The sequence below is a fragment of the Diabrotica virgifera genome, chromosome 2 (assembly GCF_917563875.1).
Source record: "Diabrotica virgifera virgifera chromosome 2, PGI_DIABVI_V3a".
Classification (NCBI taxonomy): Eukaryota; Metazoa; Arthropoda; class Insecta; order Coleoptera; family Chrysomelidae; genus Diabrotica; species Diabrotica virgifera.
Genome location: NC_065444.1, coordinates 105,208,754 through 105,226,700, shown reverse-complemented (window position 1 = coordinate 105,226,700; position 17,947 = coordinate 105,208,754). Strand labels below are relative to the sequence as shown.

At 33.6% G+C, this 17,947-nt stretch overlaps 1 protein-coding gene across 1 annotated transcript; it reads right to left on the bottom strand.

Annotated features, from left to right (window-relative positions):
• Window positions 1-10,146: 10,146 nt before the first annotated feature.
• Window positions 10,147-10,915, bottom strand: LOC114328887 (growth arrest and DNA damage-inducible proteins-interacting protein 1). The gene is made up of 2 exons (XM_028277858.2): window positions 10,792-10,915; window positions 10,147-10,592 (listed from the first exon to the last, which is right to left on the bottom strand). Exons 1-2 carry the CDS (start codon window positions 10,913-10,915, stop codon window positions 10,147-10,149), a joined length of 570 nt encoding a protein of 189 aa, XP_028133659.2.
• Between the last annotated feature and the right edge of the window lie 7,032 nt (window positions 10,916-17,947).

Genomic DNA, 17,947 nt, shown 5'->3' with positions numbered 1-17,947 from the left:
CCTGTTCAACAATTAAAACTGCCCCTGTTCCAGTGTTCCCATATATCAAAGTTTGTCCGACTAGACACCCTTAAAGCCATTAACAAATTTTCAGCTTGCTATTAATCAACTTTTTTTTCATACGCGGGATCCAGACCTATTAACTTTATTTTTCTAAGCACTTTTTAGACTGTTTTTAGATTGTTTTTATATTAAGATTTTATTATTTGACTAATTCTATTGAGGTCTTTAAACTGTAAATTATTGTACTAAAAGTGGGCCCGTTAATAAATAAATAAATTAATTAATTAATGTACATATTGGCGTTAAAAACGAAAAATCGATAATTTTTGACATATCGGGTTTTGACTTAGTACCACAGATATCTCCAGACGCATACATTTTGGACATGTCTAAAACTGCTGTTTTTGTGCCGTCAGAGCCCTCTTAGTTAACCTTAGACAACCCTGATTCTGTAACATGAAGAGAAACTTAGAGCATCGGTATGAAGTCTGTCTTGAGCGAGGAGGAGCACATATTTATGTAATAAAGTGTTAATAATATGTATTTTTTTAAACACTAAAATAATAATAAGTTCAGTAGGTACTGTTTATTTTGGGCTATACGCTCTGAGCTTTGCTGGTGTCGCTCCTAGCAGATTAGTAATGCAACTTTCACCGGTAATTTTTAAATTTATTATTTAATTGTTATCGCTTAATATTTACAACTAAAAAAAGTAATTAAATTAAATCTTACTTCGGATACTTTCACAATTATCGTGTAGATGGCGCTTAGATTGATTTATAATTATATATGTATGTATTACGAAATATTAAAAAAAACTTAAATTCAGTATTTAAAACGTAAGTATATTTAAGGTAAAAATATACAGCACAGCTTTGACCAACTAATATTAGTTCCTATTAACGTTTTTAATTTCAATGTTTTAAATTAATCACTTTGATATTTATGTCAAATTTCCAGTAAAAGTTTACAGACTTGTTTGTCACTACTGGCACTAGCGAATTTTTAATTATCCCCTCTACCTACGAGTTCATAGAGTATACTGTATATGTCAATTTTATAAAATTCTCCTGTCACAGTGTTAGCTGCCAAACTTCTCTGATACATCTAAAGGTCAATATAGAGTTAATTTGTAGGTTTCTACTGATAATTTCTCACCCCTACTAGTTTCATCTCTTTTTATTTCACATTTTTGCCAGTTCTTAGTGCACTCATCACTGTATACATAATTGCAGTTAATACAAGGTACATTTACTTATCCATTCAAAGGCTATAGCGGGATAAGATGGTCAAAAATGCCCCCGCACCGATCAGCTCCGCTACTTATTTTTTCGATAAAGTATATAAAATTATGCCCTCATGCAAATTTTTAGCTTCCCAGAGGTCCTAAAACGTCTTAAATCAAGAAAAGAAGAATTTTTAGGTTTAATTTTTTTGTGAGCGCAATTTTACTTTAAAAAATCTGAAAAAATTCAAGAAGTTGTCTGTTTCGAATACAAAACAACCTAATTTTTTTCAGATTTTTGTAGTGAAAAATGAGCCCAGGAAAAATTTTTGAAATTTGCAAACAATTTTTAGGTTATGATAATATGATTTGGCCAACTTTTAAATAGTATTTTTTTGTGTACTTTTTGCCGTTCTTTTAAATGACAGAGGCAGAATTTTTAATATCTGAGCGGAAAGAACGAAAAAATCGAAAAAACCGTTTTTGGCTGTCTCGAGATGCGTCTCGGGACAGCCAATTTTAGGATTTAGGATCCTGACCACAACAACTGAAAAAAAAAACTAAAATTGTGAATTTTGTCATAAAATTTGGTATGTGGGGATATAATAATATTTGGAACAACTTTTCCAAATAACTTTTATCGATATCTGTAACGCGAAGCAAATCGAATCGCATATCGAAAATTCACCGTTTGTAGTAGGTCGCGTTTAAAATTTAAAGTTCAGTTGACTATTTTAAAAATTGTGAACCACCACCCTGTATGACTGTGCAAAAGTTTAAATCTGTATATATTTTTATAGCCGAAACATAGAGATGTCTTCATCTTAAATGCGACACACTGTATCTTATCAATTTGATAATTTATTGCAACTAATATAGTCGTATTATTTATATATTCAAAATATACAATCAAGGTACTGACTAATTCACTAATTTTATCATAAAAAATTCAAATTGATTGCATTGAAGTATTGAACCAATTATTAATGTGTATTAATAAAAAATAATGTTTATATAATTATGTGTAATAATATAATATAATATAATATATTCTTTTCGTCAAGATATAAGAAATTTGACCTGACGCTGGTGGGATGTCCCTACCGATTTAGTATCATAATAAATAGTTGACGTTACTAATCCCTCAATTGTCTTTGCGACGGGTGGCAATAGTTTTGGAACAGCTACTAGGGCCGTACTTTATATTATTTACAGAACTGACTCGTTACCTATCAATGCAAATAAATTATTAAAATTAAAATTTCTAGACAATGTATTAAAAATGTTGTTTACTGTAGACGAATTAGTTTAGTCATCTGAAATTAACTTGCTTGGAATCAATTACAAACGATCACACACACAATTTTTATGTCCAATGCGCTCATTACGTGAATTTTATGGAGTTAGATTATAATGTGTTTTATATCGTTTTCACTTTAAACAAAATAGACTTCCGATAATGCAGCTTTCTATCTTTAAATAAAAAAATTAAAGAATCGTTAGAAAGAGCATTAGTTAAAGATAAGATATACCTCTAATTATTATTCTATAGCTTTACACATAATTCTCGTGCTTATAGGTATTTAGGTAAAATTAAGTATCATTTATTTATCCAGAAAACATACATTATGGAACATTATGAAAGGGGGGCAAACATATTTAAGTTTGACATTTGCACATTCAGGCAGTTATTTTCTTGCATTTAGATAGAAGGTTAGATCGCGAGTATTCAAGTAAAATATCTGAAGTCGGTGAAGCTAGTGCTAAGTGTAAAACACGTGTACATTTATCTGATGATGCCAAAGAAATTATTATCAAATTGTGAAAGAAGATAATCCAAATCCAGAAGACGGTAAATTCCTCATCAAGACAACATCTCGACTGACAAGGATACCATATACAACAGTGTGGAAAATTGTTACGAATAGAATTCAACCTCGTAAAAAGCGGAGTGACTTTTCTACACATAAAGCAGTAAATGAAAAAGATGCTGCGGTAATTAGAAGAGCAATTTACAATTTCTATTCAAAGAACCTAGTTCCAACGCTTAGTATGATCTACGATCAACTTGTTAAAGACTATTCCATTACGTATTCGCCTTCAACTTTATCAAGATTTTTGAATCACATTGGTTTTCGATACAAGAAAATTAATAAGCGACCATCAATAATGGATTCTCCTCGTCTAATGAAATGGAGAAATGAATACTTGGATGCTATATCTAAATTTAGAGATGAAGGAAGACCGATATTTTATCTAGATGAAACATGGTTCGATACCCACGATACTGCTCAAAAAGGTTGGACAGACGATTCTATTAAATGTGCACCCAATTATCCAATTAATAGAGGTCAGCGAATAATTATTCTGAACATTGGATCCAAAAATGGCTGGCTTGGAGGGGAAAGTTTTTTACTATCGGCAAAAAACATTAAAGATCCAAAGCTGGACTACCATGAAAATATGACGAGTAGCTTGTTTAAGGAATGGTTTGAAAAGAAGGTGTTGCCAAATTTGCCCCCAAAAAGTGTAATTGTAATGGATAACGCAACGTATCACAGCGAACATATTAGAAAAATCCCCGGTGTAGGTTCGACAAAAAAACAGATATCTGATTTTTTGTATGACAGTGATTTGTACTTTGAAGAAACATATACAAAAAAAAAGAATGTGTGTGTACTTTGTACGCACGTAAGAAGTTATACTTCTATTATAATGATTTAAACGAAATTAATATACTTTTTATTTATATTTTGTTTAAATATTAAACTAATTTATACTTACTACTTCTCAAACATTTTTATTAGAACAGTGCCAAAAATTAAAATAATAAAAGAATAAAACACACACAAACACATTAAACAAGCCACAAATGATGTCTGAACATTAATTGTCGAAAATTTTTTTAACTAAATACGTATTTTCTGAAAATACAATTATATAATAAATATACTTACAATCATAAAATGTATTAAAAAAAAAACAAAAAAGAAAGTTTCTATTGGGACTCGAACCAGCGCTGATAAGAGCGGTTGGTATTGGAATTCATTCGCCTTCAACGCTTAGCCACGGAAACTATGTGTCATTATTTACGAAGATCGACTAACTAAACGGATTAAACTTGTGATATTTTGATATTTTGAAAATTGATCAAATTATTTTAATTTTGAATTGAAATGATTTAGAATTGAAAAAATACAACAAAACATAGAGTAAGAAAACAATATATTAGGTGAATATTGATAGAAATTTTGATGGTAATCAAATTATATAAATAAAAGTATTACATACTATGTATTTTGGCAGATCAAATAGGTAGGTTTATACCCATGATACATTAACAATTATTACGTACCTGTTGCTTTTAAAAACTATTTAAAAGTCACTACAATATTATAAACTTTTTTGTTTCTGTCCTCACAACAATAAAACTAATATATTATACATTTGTTTACCTTTACCTCCAAACCACAGCTGTCCTACAGCTGCCATATCGGATAATTTTTGACATGTCATTTGAACATCCAATCAGAACAAAGTTATAATGCGCATGCGCCGGGCTGATAGGTTTTAACATATAAAAATTCACCCTCTATCGCCGGTAAAGAAGTATAACTTTAAAAGAAATGTTGGAAGTTCTTCACACAAAAGTGTTTGAGAAACAATTTGTTATAGACGAATTAGCCAAACGTGATGGTCATAATGTATTGCGATTACCTCCTTACTACTGTGTCTTCAACCCCATTGAATTAATCTGGAGCCAACTTAAGGAAAGTTTACGGCGAAACAACTGCTGTCCCAAATTTAGTAGCGAATCGGTGTCACATGTTGTAGAAGAAATAAAAAGATTTCCCCAACACTGTGGCAAAATTGTATTTCACATGTTATAAAAACGGAAGATCATTACAGAACATTAACCTCACATATTAAACCAATAATTATAACATTAGATAACGATTCTAGTGAAGATGACAGCGACAGTGACATAGAGTTGTAATTTGTATTTATTTTTTTCCGTCTAAACTTCAAATTTTATTTTTCTATGTTATTTTCTATGTTATTTTTTATTATGTTATCTTTGTAATTCTGATTTTTGCTACCACTCTTTTAATCTTTTATTGTTATTATCATTAATTTCCTTAATTCCTTTAATTTGTTCATTTCTCTTATTTCATTGTACATAATAATATACCTATAACTACATAGATATAAATACGTAATAAATATAATGATATGATATTTAAATTTATATTTATTATTCCAACCCCATTAAAATATTATATCTACTTGAAGACTTGAATTTTTTTTGTTAAGGGGATGGGTACGAACTTTCGGCTTTAAGCCGTTACGTTATTACCGAGGGCCGAAAGTTCCTGAAAACTTCTATAATGTTTATTTTAATTAGTTACAGGGGTGAAAAACTAAGAGAAAATTTAGTGTGATTTTTAATTTCAAATATCTTTTAGTGTGATTTTTAATTTCAAATATCTCATTCAAAAGAAACTTTTAATTCATTCCAAGGGACTTTCGGCCCTCGGTAATAAAGTAATTTTTCATTCTGCGTCTAATTTTTAAAAAATACTTACATATTAGTTTTCTCAGGATTCGAAAAAAATGATTACATTTAAAACACATTGAAAATTTTGACAGGCGTCAAAATTTTGCAATTGTTCCTTTCCCCTTAATTTTAGCGAATCCGCTCCTGTAGGGTTTGTTGTTTGTTATTATGATACTAAATCGGTAGGGACATCCCACCAGCGCCAAACTTATAGGTCTGGATCCCGCGTATGAAAAAAAAGTTGATTAATAGCAAGCTGAAAATTTGTTAATAGCTTAAGGGTGTCTAGTCGAATAAACTTTGATATATGGGAACACTGAAACAGGGGTAGTTTTAATTGTGGAACAGGTTAAAAATTTGGAACGGTCACAGCACGAAAACGGCACATTTATTTTGTCCGACAGAACAGACTTAAACTCTCCGAACAGAGATTAAACTCTCATGAAAAAATCAGACTGCTATTTATTACCTGTCATAATTCCTGTCATTTGACATATTCTACATGTTCCACTCATTAAAACGCCCATTTGGTGATAAATAGCAGTCTGATTTTTGCATGAGAGTTTAATCTCTGTTCGAAGAGTTTAAGTCTGTTCTGTCGGACAAAATAAATGTGCCGTTTTCGTGCTGTGACCGTTCCAAATTTTTAACCTGTTCCACAATTAAAACTACCCCTGTTCCAGTGTTCACACATATCAAAGTTTATTCGACTAGACACCCTTAAGCTATTAACAAATTTTCAGCTTGCTATTAATCAACTTTTTTTTCATACGCGGGATCCAGACCTATTATATATTGACGCAAAGAATACTGAGTGAGTTTTATGTATGGAAACCCTCAATTATCTCGGAAATGGCTTGCACGATTTTTATGGATTTTGGTGGGTTGGGGTTTTCTAATGTGGCCGATATTATAGTAATACTTACATTGTTGTCAGATCTTCCGTTTTTCTGAAAATCTAATTAACTTTCTTATTTCAAATAGAACACCCTGTATATTTTTTGCGTTTTGAAGTCCTTAAGAAATACTGATTATTTTCCATGTTATATTCCCTATAAATAAAGGCCATAATTTCGGAGTTATTGCTATATTTATTTAAAAAAACTTTTTAAACAAATTATAAAAATCAATATTTTCGGCCTGCATAGACATTACTTTACGTTCTTTGGACCATTGGGAACAAAAAAGTTCTCTTGTAATTTTTCTATAAAGTTAATCGTTTTCGATTTATAAATAATTTAAAACTGAAAAGAAATCGAATAATTACGATTTTCAAGGTTAAATAACACAAATCAAAAATATTATTTTTGAAACTGCCAAGTATAGAAATTCAAGCTAAAGCCTTATTTTATAAGTTACCAATAAGTAATTATTTGAGCTAGTTTTATTCTAAAATATTGTTTTTTAGTTGTTAATGCAGCCCGATCGCCCGTCTTCTCATATGCGCTTCATTAACATTTAAAAATCAATGTTTTAGAATAAAACGTGCCAAAAATTTTATAGCGAGCCCTGGAAGACGGGTTTTGGGTACTCCGCAGTTTCAAAAATAATGTTTTTTATTTTTGTTTTTAAAACTTGAAAATGGTCATTATTCGATTTTTTTCAGTTTTAAATTGTTTGTAACTCGAAAACGATTAACTTTAGAGAAAAATTACAAAAGACCTTTTTTTGTTCCCAATGATCCAAAGAACGTAAAATAATGTCTACACGGGCCAAAAAATTGATTTTTATAATTTCTTTAACTTTTTTTTTAATAAATGTAGCAATAACTCCGAAACTATGGCATTTAGCTGTAGAGAATATAACATAAAAAATAATCAGTATATCTTAAGGACTTTGAAACGCAAAAAATATACAGGCTATTTGAAATAAGAAATTTCATTAGATTTCCAAAAAACCGAAAATCTGACAACAATGTAATTATCACTGTAATATCGGCTGCATTAAAAAACCCCTACCTACCAAAACCTACGAAAAACGTGCAAGTCGTTTCCGAGATACTTAAGGGTTTTTATACATAAAACTCACTCTATTATAAATATTATAATAATCATTATAATAATATTATATTAATAGGTTCAATATTTCAATGCAATCAATTTGAACTTTTTATGATAAAATTAGTGAATTAGTCAGTATTCTCATTGTATATTTCGAATCTATAAAAAATACGACTATATTAGTTGCAATAAATTATCGAATTGATAAGATACAGTGTGTCGCATTTAAGATGAAGACACCCGTAAGTTTCGGCTATGAAAATATATACAGATTTGAAATTTTGCACAGTCATACAGGTTGATGGTTCACAATTTTTAAAATAGTCAACCGAACTTTAAATTTTAAACGCGGCCTACTGCGAATCCACAAACAGGGTGAATTTTCGATATGCGATTCGATTTGCTTTGCATTACAGATATCGATAAAAGTTATTTGGAAAAGTTGTTCCAAATATTATTATAGCCCCACATACCAAATTTTATGATAAAATTCACAATTTTAGTTTCTTTTCAGTTGTTGTAGTCAGGATCCTAAATCCTAAAATTGGCTGTCCTGAGATGCATCTCGAGACAGCCAAAAACGGTTTTCTCGATTTTTTCGTTCTTTCCGCTCAGATATTAAAAATTTCGCCTCTGATATTTAAAAGAACGGCAAAAAGTACACAAAAAAATACTATTTTAAAGTTGGCCAAATCATATTATCATAACCTAAAAATTTTTTGAAAATTTCAATAATTTTTCCTGGGCTCATTTTTCATTACAAAAATCTGAAAAAAATTAGGTTGTTTTGTATTCAAAAGATACAACCTCTTGAATTTTTTCAGGTTTTTTAAAGTAAAATTGCGCTCACAAAAAAATAATACCTAAAAATTCTTCTTTTCTCGATTTGAGACGTTTTAGGACCTCTGGGAAGCTAAAAATTTGCATGAGGACATAATTTTATATCCTTTATCGAAAACATAAGTAGCGGGGCTGATCGGTGCGGGGGCATTTTTGACCATCTTATCCCGCTATAGCCTTTAAGGTGGTTTTTTTATTTACTGAAAAAATTCAAATTTGGTCTTGTCTGCTTTCTTCCGCTAACTACACAATTATGTAAATGGACTAGAACATTCAAAAATAAGAAGTTTGAGAAATGAACCAGTACCTAAACTTGAAAAATAATCATATGAATAAACATTCAGGAAATAGATATTCTTTCATTTAAATGTCATTAATATTAAGATTAGAACTTTGTATTTTAAACCACATCCTATGGTAAGGGAACAGATCTAAATTACTTACATTTTGCCATTGGCACTAGGGCTTACAATACCGAGCCAAAATCTCAATACCGGTATTTGGTATTTAAAATTTCAAATACCGGAATCCCGGTATTAAAACCGGTATTATGAATAAAAAATATACACGTTATATTTATACTACCCTCAGTTGTTATATCCACTTGTTATTAGATAATATATGAAACCTATTAAATTTTGTTTTGAAATGAGTAGATGTTGTTTATAACATTACATAAAGAGTAGGAATAAATAGATACAAAAAATGTGCAAATAGAAAAACTATATATTTGATTCTAGGATAAATTTTGCATATAATAGGATAGTACTTTTACTTATGATTTGCTATTTGTAAATTAATTTAACTTTAAAATATATTAATACAAAAATTAACTTACTGCGACAAATATTTTATATGGATTACTCTGTATTTAGACCGCTATATATTTTCAATTATTATTAATAATTTAGAAAATGAGTGAGCCCAATTTATACACCACAATACACAAAAAAATAAAAAATAGATCTGAAAATGCAAAAACAAGTCTGATTAATAAATCTTACGGTTTATTTATAAAATAAAGTATGTAGTCAAATTTTAAATACATATTTAAGAATTTTTATATAACTCATTTTATGTATTTGTATAGACAAAATTTAATAATTTGGTTGTAGAAGCTGATATAACCCTTCGCCTTAAATTAACGACATTCACGCTTTTAGAATGCACTATACTTGACTTGTACATGTAATAAAAGCGTTTAATAAATATTTTTTACAATGTAATTGGTTGTTTATCTTCAAAAATAATTTCTTGTAATAGCAAAAAATATTTTAGAAGAAAGTTTATTGTACATCAATTCACTTTTTATAAAATTAAGCTAATACCGAAATACCGGAATTTTTATTATACATACCGGTATCGAATACCGGTAAAAATCATCTGGGATCCCGGTATTTGGGATCCCGGTATTGTAAGCCCTAATTGGCACTAGCACTAATGGTTAATAAGCCTAATTTTCATAACAAATTAACATGTAGCATTCCTACTTTCATAGAAAAATCACATCAAAAATATTATTAAAGAAAACTAACCTTTACTGATCTTGCTTCAGCTTCCTTTTTGGCTATTCTGTTGAATAAATCCTGTTTCCATCCTTCTAATTTTTGCATTTTCTTAACAATTTCCTCCTGTCTTATAGCAATCTTTTCTTCTTTCTCTTTCCTTAACTTTGCTGCTTCGGCAATCATTTCTGGTATAGTATATGGATGCTTAAGGCTTTCGTATTCTTTTGAACTATCTAATTCTTCTTTTACAGGCCAACAGAGAGAAGGATTTACTCCTGAAGCTTCTCCATAATGTCCATAGGTACGTCTAAGATATTTCAAGGAACCGTGATGGGAAGCGCACGGCTCAGGGTAAGGATTTTTATTCATTAATATGCTTCTATCCTGTTCTCTAAGACGAGATTTGTTTCGTTTTTGTTCGATTATAGCATCTCTAGCTTTTGCTTCATCACTTATAACTGAAATTAACAATAACTTCATTTTATGATACTAAAACAGCACCTAATTAGAAATTAAGTTGTAATAGTGACAATTAGTGCAATTGAATTCATTTTATTCTACCATTTAATTTAAAAATAAAGATAATAGTTCATAAATGTGGGTAAATGTAAATATGTAGGTCATTTACACACTTCCAATTCTACTGGAGAGACTTACAATCACTGGGACTTAAAGTAGATTCCTCTTCTAATTTTTCAATATTAATTTGAGAACTAAATTTACGAATAACACTAATTCGTTGTTGTTTTAAAACAGTATTAAATACTTTACTTCCGATCATGTTTTTAATTCATTTAACTTCATAACCTAAAAATTACAGTGATCTTGACACTGACACTGCTTACTTGAGAGAAGAGTGACATTTCTGTCATTTGCTTACACCATTGCCAAATATCCATAAAGTTGATTTCAACGGTTTTATTCGCAAAATTTATTTCCGTCAGAGGGCGCTTAAAATCTCAAAGATGGACGATAACTAAAGAAAAACAATCAGAACTAAAGAAAAACAATCATTTGATTTCGAAGCCGTTCGTCAAACGTTGAATATAAATCATTTACAAGCGTTTTTTGCCAAGTAACCACTAAAGACATCTTATGGCTTAAAGACGACTCGATATTATGTTTCATCTGTATGCATTCATTAAAATTTGATGCTCTACTGATTTGTTTTTACCTTTTCTTCATTAACTATTAGAAACTATCAATAATTAAAATATTTGCACCTGTGATAATCATAATTTAATGTAAGGAATTCTTACAATGCTTTCATAGTAAGCTATCGATATATTTGCTCAATTTCTTTATAAAAGAAATTGTATTAAATTAAAGTGTGTAAGGGGAATATTTGTTCCCTGGGTTCGAATTTACCAAAACTGTGAAAATCAAACAACATTTAAACTATTTTATTCGAGAAAATCGTAAAAGCGTTAGAACGTGTACAAAAGTAGGTTAAGAATCCTATATTCATATTTCAACTGTCTAAAGTCAACGGTCACTCTTCTCTCAGGCTGGCCTCTGGTAGTCAGAGCTATGCAGCCCAATATGGTGATATTAGGTGGGTGTTACATCCTCCCCCTTTGCACCGCACTGGCGTCTCGCGTGTGGGGCAAGAGTGGTGATGGAATCTGAACAACAAGAACACAACTTCTTGGTTCGTATTCGTTGACGTCTGCTAGCAGCATCTGGAGACGGTAGGTCTGGTAGGTCAGCAGCTAAGCTAACAGATGGAAGTTCCTCTTCGGGACACTCATCGACGGTGATTTCCACAGGAGCGGGAGTAAGATCTACAGGAGCCATCTTCGGTGGACGACCTCTCTTACGGATCGCATGCACTGGTTGTGGTGTGGGGTCACTGACCTCCGAACGGTAAGGAGTCAGGGCTGACACGTGATATTTTCCAACAAAAGTCTCTAAGTTGTCAGCAGGTGAAACTTGGTAAGTAGTAGGAGAGATAACCTTCGTAATCACATAAGGCCCGTCGCGTCGGGGCGCAAACTTTGAAGTAACCGACTTGGCCGAATCACTAAGGGTGTGACTGTCTATTAGCACTTTATCTCCGACAACGAAAGTTGCACAACGGCGATGAGAGTCTTTATAGATATTTCGCCTATCCTGGCATAGTTCATGTCTTTCGCGCGCGGCACTTAAAACGTCACTTATAGTTTGTAAGTAAGGCGTGATTTGAGTTACGAAATTTTCGTTTGTTATTATTGCTCGAAAGTCTCTGTTAATATCGTCTGGAGTTCGCAGTTCTCTTCCGAACGTAAGATATGCGGGGGTAAAACTAGTCGAATCGCACATCACGGTGTTCATCGCGAAACGCACACTAGGTAATTTGTCCGCCCACGACGTATGATCAGACTTCGTGAGAATAGCTAACTGAGTCTTAATGTCTCTGTTTTTCCTTTCGACCGGGTTGGATTCCGGGTGATACACAGGGATAAGGTTTTGTTGAAAACCCAGGCAATGTGCTACCTGTTGCATAACCGCACTTACGAATTGGGTTCCGTTATCGCTAACAACTCGACGGGGAACTCCATAGCGTAAAATTACTTCATCAATTAAATGCTTTGCGCAGGCAAGAGCAGTGGCAGACTCTAAGGGAAACAGCTCTACCCAACGAGTGGCTGTGTCTTCTATGACAAAAATCCAGGTATAACCCTGAGGAGTGGGGGGCAAAGGCCCAAACAAATCAATGGAGAGGACTTCAAATCTTTGAGAGTATGCAGGGGTTTGAAGACAACCTGCGGGCTTAAGATTTGAGACTTTGTACCTTTGACATTCAATACAATTGCGTGTATGATCGGTGATGGTTCGTCTCATACCAACCCAAAAATAGCGTCGGGCTATTCGTTGGTAGGTTTTCTCAATACCATAATGTCCTGCCGTGTCCGAGTCATGGTATTCATGCAAGATGTGTGGTATCCGAGATTTGGCTACAACTAACTGAGGTTCGTCCTCATCGATTTCAGGAGCATATCTATATAAAATTCCATTTACCATTAGAAAACCTCTTTCAGTCCATTTCTTAAAATCTACACTTGCTTCTGAGGGATTTTCTAAACTGTTTATGATCTTGGCAAGATCGGGTTCTTCTAATTGTTCAGCTCGTACTTCAGCTATGCTAAGTGTCAAGAAATCTATAGTGACATAGTTAATTTCTGAGGCCATTAGTGAATCGTCACGAGATGGTCTCGATAATGTGTCAGCAATGACATTCTTCTTGCCTTTAATGTATTCGATCTTTAAATCAAATGGCATTAACTCTAGGGCCCATCTGGCCAACCTACCTGTAGGTGACTTCAAAGACATTAACCATTTTAATGCTTGATGGTCACTTTGTACTGTGCATGTAGCGCCTTCTAGATAACCTCTAAATCGTTTGACAGCCCAAACAACTGCAAGAGCCTCACGCTCGGTGGTGCTGTAATTTTGTTCGGCGGGTGTCAGTAGTCTAGAAGCGTACTCGACAGGTCTCTCGTCTTCACTCTCCCCCTGTAGTAAACATGCCCCCAGAGCATAACTGCTCGAATCAGTTCGAAGGACATAGGGAAGGCTACTATCAGCCTGTCTTAGAATGGGAGCGGAACAGAGCAAGGATTTTAGGAGATCGAAAGCCTCGGTTTGCTCTTGTCCCCAATTCCATTTTGTTTTCTTTTTAGTCAGATTTGATAATGGTTTGGCAACATGGGAAAAGTTCTCAATGAAGCGGCGAAACCATGAGCAGGTTTGGAGAAATCTAAGAAGTTGGGTCACATTGGTAGGAGGAGGCATCTGTAGTATGGCTGAAACTTTATCGTCATTTGGGCGAATACCTTGAGATGAAATTATGTGACCTAAGTAATGCACTTCTTGACATGCGAATGAGCATTTCTCACGATTTAAAAATAACTTGAAGAGCCTTAATCTATCGAATACTTGAAGTAAGTCTTTTAGATGGTCTTCAAAATCAGAGGAAAGGATGATTATGTCATCCAGATAAGCATAAATATTTAGGTTCTGCAAGCCAGAACGGAACTTGTCTATGAGCCTTTGGAAAGTATAGGGGCTATTACAGAGACCAAATGGCATTTTAGTATATCGGAAAGTGCCAAAAGGACAGACAAAAGCAGTTTTGTCACGATCAGAAGGGCGCACCGATACTTGATGGTAACCAGATTTTAGATCAAGGGTACTCATAAATTTGGTTTCTTTGGATGCATGTAAAATATCTTCGATTCGGGGAAGAGGGTACTTATCAGCTCGGGTCACAGCGTTTAAACGTCGATAATCTACTGTCAGTCTAACACCGCCGTTTTTTTTGGGCACCAAAACAACAGGAGCCGCGTATGGGGACTCGCATTCCTCTATTGTACCATCTTCTAATAGCTGGTCTAATTCATGACGTAGTTGTTCCTTTTTAATATCCGACATTCTGTATGGTGGAACAGCTATGGGATTATCATCTGTGAGGGTGATCGTATGTTCAGCAAATGGGGTAGATTCAAGACTTCGTTCGAATACATCCGCATTTTCTTTGAGGAACATATTAAGTGTATTCTTTTCGGGAGGAGAAAGAGAAATTCCTTCATCATCTCTAATTTCTAAGTGAGCCATAGTAATAGTGTTAAGTGTACAAGTATTACCTTGAAGGGGGTCACATGAGAAAGGATAACGAGACTCTGATATATCACCATAAGACCAAGAGTCGCGTGGTATGTCTAAAATTATGTTTGCTTTCTTTAGAAAGTCGGCACCTAGCAATGTTCTACTTTGAATGTGTTCAGGTACAGAAATCAATGTGATAGCATGTGATCTATTTTGTAATAAAATGGAAACGTTAAATAAAAAACATTAACTGAATTTGTTCGACCATCCGCAAGAGTCATTTGCATTATTCTCGTGGTGAAAGGCGTTTTATCTTCTAAAAGAATGTCTCTTAGCATCGAACCTGCAATACTACATTGAGCTCCAGAATCTAAATAACAATGACCATGATGGCCTTCAACATTAATCTGAACTATAGGTTTGGAGTGTGAAGGTTGAACCTTCAAGACATGATTGTCATTGTCAATTTCCGCTAATAGAAACTCAGATGTGTTAGAAGAAGAAAAGGAGGTTGATTGAGCATTTTTAGAGCACTTAGGACAGTTGCTTACAACGTATCCTGGGGTTTTACATCGATAGCATGCAATAGAGTTCTGCGTCGGTGCATTAGCAGACTGGGATTTTGTAAAATTTGAATTTTGTGACGTTTTTGGCGAGTTAGCTTTGTCGGAATCAGTTTCTTTTGCTTTTACCGCAGCTAATTTTCTACAATCGTCTTTTACGTGACCAATGTTTTTACAAAAAGCACAGCGTACTTTCTTAGTATCTTTAATTGGTTTAGACTCGGTGTCATAATCAAAAGTTTCTTCGAGTAAACGTGTTTGAGTTAGAAGTTCGTTAAAAGTTTTTACTTTGTCACGAGGGACTTTTTCACGAATTCTTTTATGAAGCAGACCGTAAACCATGTCTAGTTGCACAGGTTCTGTTAGCGTATTTTCAGGTAGTTGTGCTAGTATAGCGCGAGCTTTACAAATAAATATATCGCTAGCAGTACGTGAGTCTTGCTCATTCTCGAAAAGTTCTTTATACACGCGATATGCGGGCTTTTGTGGACCGAATGTAGTACGTAGAAGTTGCACGATTTCATCCCACGACTTAACCGTAGTTTTAACGCCTTGGTACCAGTTTGCAGCAAAACCGTCTAACAGCATTGGGATTCCTTTCAACGCATTTTCATCCGATACCTGCGAACAGTCTTTAAAGATAGTGACCGCGTCTAGAAAAGCGTTTACGTCCGAATTTTTAGATCCATCGAATCGCGAACAGCATTTTGATAAGTTGCCGGCTTGATGCACGGGCGGTAGTTGAGTAGTCACTGCCAATTTTTGCAGTAATTCTTGGAATTGATCATTTGTAAGTGTAACCGATGCCATCTCCGCTGTAGAATTGTCTTCTGTACGGCTAGTAGCTGCTTTTGGGTACTTTGACCGAAGGGGATATGTATGCATAAAAGTGTACTTACAGTTTTTTGATTAACCTATACTTAATTCCGTCTTGACTGCAATATCCGGAAGACACACTGTTTCCACGATGTAAGATTGCACAAAAGACACGATTTGCACAAAAGACACGATCTTGACTTGCAATATGTGGAAGACACGACGTTCCCACGACGTAATATTGCACAAAAGTCCTGCACGAATTGTCGAATTAGTCCTATTTTGAAGTTATTTCACACGTTAAGGTTCCACAGTGGGCGCCAATGTAAGGGGAATATTTGTTCCCTGGGTTCGAATTTACCAAAACTGTGAAAATCAAACAACATTTAAACTATTTTATTCGAGAAAATCGTAAAAGCGTTAGAACGTGTACAAAAGTAGGTTAAGAATCCTATATTCATATTTCAACTGTCTAAAGTCAACGGTCACTCTTCTCTCAGGCTGGCCTCTGGTAGTCAGAGCTATGCAGCCCAATATGGTGATATTAGGTGGGTGTTACAAGTGGCCATTACCTTTTTATCCTGCTCGAAATACACAGTCCACCAAAAAATCTGGCTCCCGATAATCACACAGCGTTTTAAAAATTGTTAATCTATCTTACAATTTACAATTTCTAATTTTGTTTTTCAATTTAGTTAATAGGTACACTACAATTTATTTTACACTACCTAGCAGATAAAAAAAGAATGTGTGTGTACTTTGTACGCACGTAAGAAATTATACTTCTATTATATGATTTCAACGAAATAAATATACTTTAAACAGTTTATTTTTATTTTATTTAAATATTAAACTAATTTTAAGACTTACAACACTTTCAAAAATTTTGTATTAAAACAAAACAAAAAAAGGTGTAGGTATCGTCCGAATTTGAACCCGGGACCTATCGATCTGTAGTTGAATGTTCTACCAATGACCCATAATCGCTCTAATTACATGATTTCTCGGACATAATGACAAATCACCGTGACAAATAGATCAAGTTAAGTATAAATATAAAAAAAGTTTTAATAATACTTATTATCTTACTCCCGAGGAATACCAATTTTTTCAAAATATTGTAGCGGTTGTTTACTGTAATAACTTATAATTACAAAGAAACAAGCGGTTCGTATTTATATACGATTTTATTTATATAACAGTACATACGAATTTATTTTTACAGACTTTACTTTACAAACTTTAGCTTAGAACTTAACTCTAATAACAGCGCGCTCCACTTAAATAGCCAATAGGTCCTGTTCTCGAAATGTCTACATATCCCTCGGCCTAATGAATATTTTGGAGATTTTCGCTCACAGCGCCGTCGCTTCTGTGATGTCACGGCTACTGTTATTCCGACGGTTGGAATTCTCCCAAGCCGGGGACTGTTTATTGCGCCGATTCGAAACTCTTTCTTTACACTGCTCCCCTCTTAAGATCTGAGCGTCCCGATCAGCAACTCTAGATGAAGGCCCAGGATGGCGGAATCTACACGACTCTCCAGCTTTGCATACACCCTTCAAGAAGAAATAACAGTCTACTGTCTTTGAAGGATCCGACATCTTCGGGTTCATGCAACACACAGTAATTCGTACACCAGTTTCTCTGAAGACCACTTCAAGCATGCTTCTCACAATCTTCCAATCCAGATTTTCTACTGCATGGCCTATTTTTGGTAAAGCCAAATCTTTGATGTCATAATTACACACGATTTTCTTCAAATTAGTTAGAGCACGCCATATGTTCTCGTAGCTTGGCGTGTCCGTATAAGACTTCCTCCTGGTCACCATATACAGCAAAGATCG